This window comes from Octopus bimaculoides, chromosome 17 (assembly GCF_001194135.2).
Source record: "Octopus bimaculoides isolate UCB-OBI-ISO-001 chromosome 17, ASM119413v2, whole genome shotgun sequence".
Classification (NCBI taxonomy): Eukaryota; Metazoa; Mollusca; class Cephalopoda; order Octopoda; family Octopodidae; genus Octopus; species Octopus bimaculoides.
The window spans coordinates 28,786,668-28,789,171 of NC_068997.1; the positions used below are offsets into that span (position 1 = coordinate 28,786,668).

The window sequence follows — 2,504 nt, forward strand, 5'->3', positions numbered from 1 at the left end:
AGATAGATAGATAGATAGACAAAGCACCAATATGATTCACAAAATTCATTGAAGTTTTTGCCGCAGCTTGGCCGCCGTTCAGTGATTGATACCATTCAAAGAGTACAGGAACAAACGGAATAGGTTTTTAAAATTAGAATTTATGCTTACCAAAGATGCAAGGAATGTTTCTGAGAGGGAACATAACGCGTTGCAAGTCGAGAACCAAATGAAAAGTAAAAGCCGACGGTACGAAACGAATATTTATCTTCTACACCAAGTTTGAAGTACGAAAGAGCTATTCCTGTCAATTTGTAAGATTGGTACATACATACATACATACATACATACGTGTGTGTGTGTGTGTGTGTGTGTGAAGGGGTATGTATTTAGGTATGTTTGTATGCGTGTGTGTATCACCGTATTCTTGTTTTTTTTTTATTTTTAAATATTTACTATAGCTACACAAGAGATTTCGTACATATTCAATCGTGACATTCAGCTACCACTACACACACACACACACATATATATATATACACACACGTATTTGTTTTTATGAATACGGTCTATAAGTACAATATATGTATATATGTGTATACACACAGAGATGGGCGTATGTTGGTAAATAGAAACATGAATAGATAAATGTATATATTGATATGCAATTGTTATAAAGCACACAATATATATGGACGCACACATACATATAATATAGATATATGTATATATATGTGCATATGTATAGATTATATATATGTAAATGTGTGTATATGTTTATATACATGTGTGCGTATGTATGTATGTATGTATGTATGTATAGATGTATGCGTTCGTGAGTGTGTGTATATGTGAACATTTAAATCTGTAAGCCTGGAAGCTTTGTATTTGCATATAAACGTGTATATGTATTCGTGTGAGTGCGTGATTGTGTGTGTGTGTGTGTTTGTGTTTGTGTTTGTGTGTGTGTGTGTGTGTGTGTGTGTGTGTGTGTGTGTGTGTGTGTGTGTGTGTGTGAAGATAAGGAAGTGGGCTGAAGATGAACTCCCGAATTTACAATTGAACAAGGTAAGGACGCCAACGTAAATTGCGACCAAATTTGTCTGAATAAAGCAATGCCTGATCATTCGGTCAAATGATTCATAGAATTTCTCACACTTTGTCGCCAAACAATAAATATGGAACTCTGCTCTTTCTTCTCCCTGTATATCTACGTGCCCGAAATTATTGAAAGCTTCAGGCCTTTAACACAAACATCACGTTTTGCCGAAATTCTTTTCAGGTTTTCTTCTCTTTAGTTATTTCGGCCAGCAGCATCGAGAAATATTACAGGACCGTATCTAGGACAGAATTTATGCTAATTTCGAATGCCTCCCCCCCCACCTCTCCTTTCTCTCTCTTTCACTCTCTCACTTCTCTTTCTGTTTCATCCTTTTCTATCTTCGGCCACATACATGAGTCTGTATAAGCATGTATGTATGTATCTATGCATAGCTATGCATGTACACACACATATACTTTTATACACACTCATATATTTAGTAGTGTGTGTGTTTGTATGAGCATGTGTATGTGTATGTATATACGTGAATGTTTTTGTATGTAACGACGGATGTATTTATGTAAGCTTGTATGCAAGGACAGCTGCATATTCCTGTCTCTGGCCCTTTCTCCGTCTTTCTCTACACACAGATTTCCATATTTATACTCATCAGTAATATACAATACACACCTGTGTACTTCGTTGAATATGCCCTCTTTCTCTCCCCCTCCTCATATATATATAAATGAGTGTGTGTGTGTGTGTGTGTGTGTGTGTGTGTGTGTGTGTGTGTGTGTGTGTGTGTGTGTGTGTGTGTGTGTGTGTGTGTGTGTGTGTGTAGGAAGAAAGATTTTCTTAAATTAAAGATTACTAAAAATACTTAGAATGGTACAAATCTTTTGGAAAGAAGCGTTTGTATTGTGCCAGCGCTTTCCCTGTGTACAGCTTTTCAAACACACGCGTTATAGGGTAATCGATATAGACGAAACTATTTTAGTATCAGTGTTCACTATTTCCAGTTTAGTTGTAGATTTAGAATTCTTATAATGTATTCTTCCTTTGCATTCCCAAGTAGATCGTCTGTACAAATGTCGAGATGTTCACTTTACAGAACATTTCTATAAGATGAATCTTTGATTTGTCGCTTATGTATGCTAACTCGATGTCTTAATTTTCATCTTGTTTAGCCGATATAATTATCATATATCTATATATAGTAATACAGAGGAGATCAAGTAGATCTTGGCAAATTAACATGGAAACATTTCTGTGTATCTTTGGCTAAAGAGATTACTCTGAAAAAAAAAAAAAGAAAAATATTCCATGGAATTCAACTGGAGAGGGGAGTATTGCAATTTCATTCATACACCATAGAAACCAGACCTTCCAGCCTCATGAACCTTAGGGCTCATGACAAACCTAAGTCTAAATATTATATCTTGGTCAAAGGAGAAAATAAGGGTTACGGATCTGGTCATTTTGT

General features: G+C 35.7%; 1 protein-coding gene across 1 annotated transcript in view; it reads right to left on the minus strand.

Annotated features, from left to right (window-relative positions):
- Nucleotides 1-272, minus strand: part of LOC106872907 (uncharacterized) — a 4,524-nt gene extending 4,252 nt beyond the window's left edge. Inside the window, exon 1 of the mRNA XM_014920083.2 lies at nt 151-272. Within this exon, the coding sequence (XP_014775569.1) occupies nt 151-184 (34 nt within the window). The 5' untranslated portion in view covers nt 185-272. The remainder of the gene's footprint in view (nt 1-150) is intronic.
- Between the last annotated feature and the right edge of the window lie 2,232 nt (nt 273-2,504).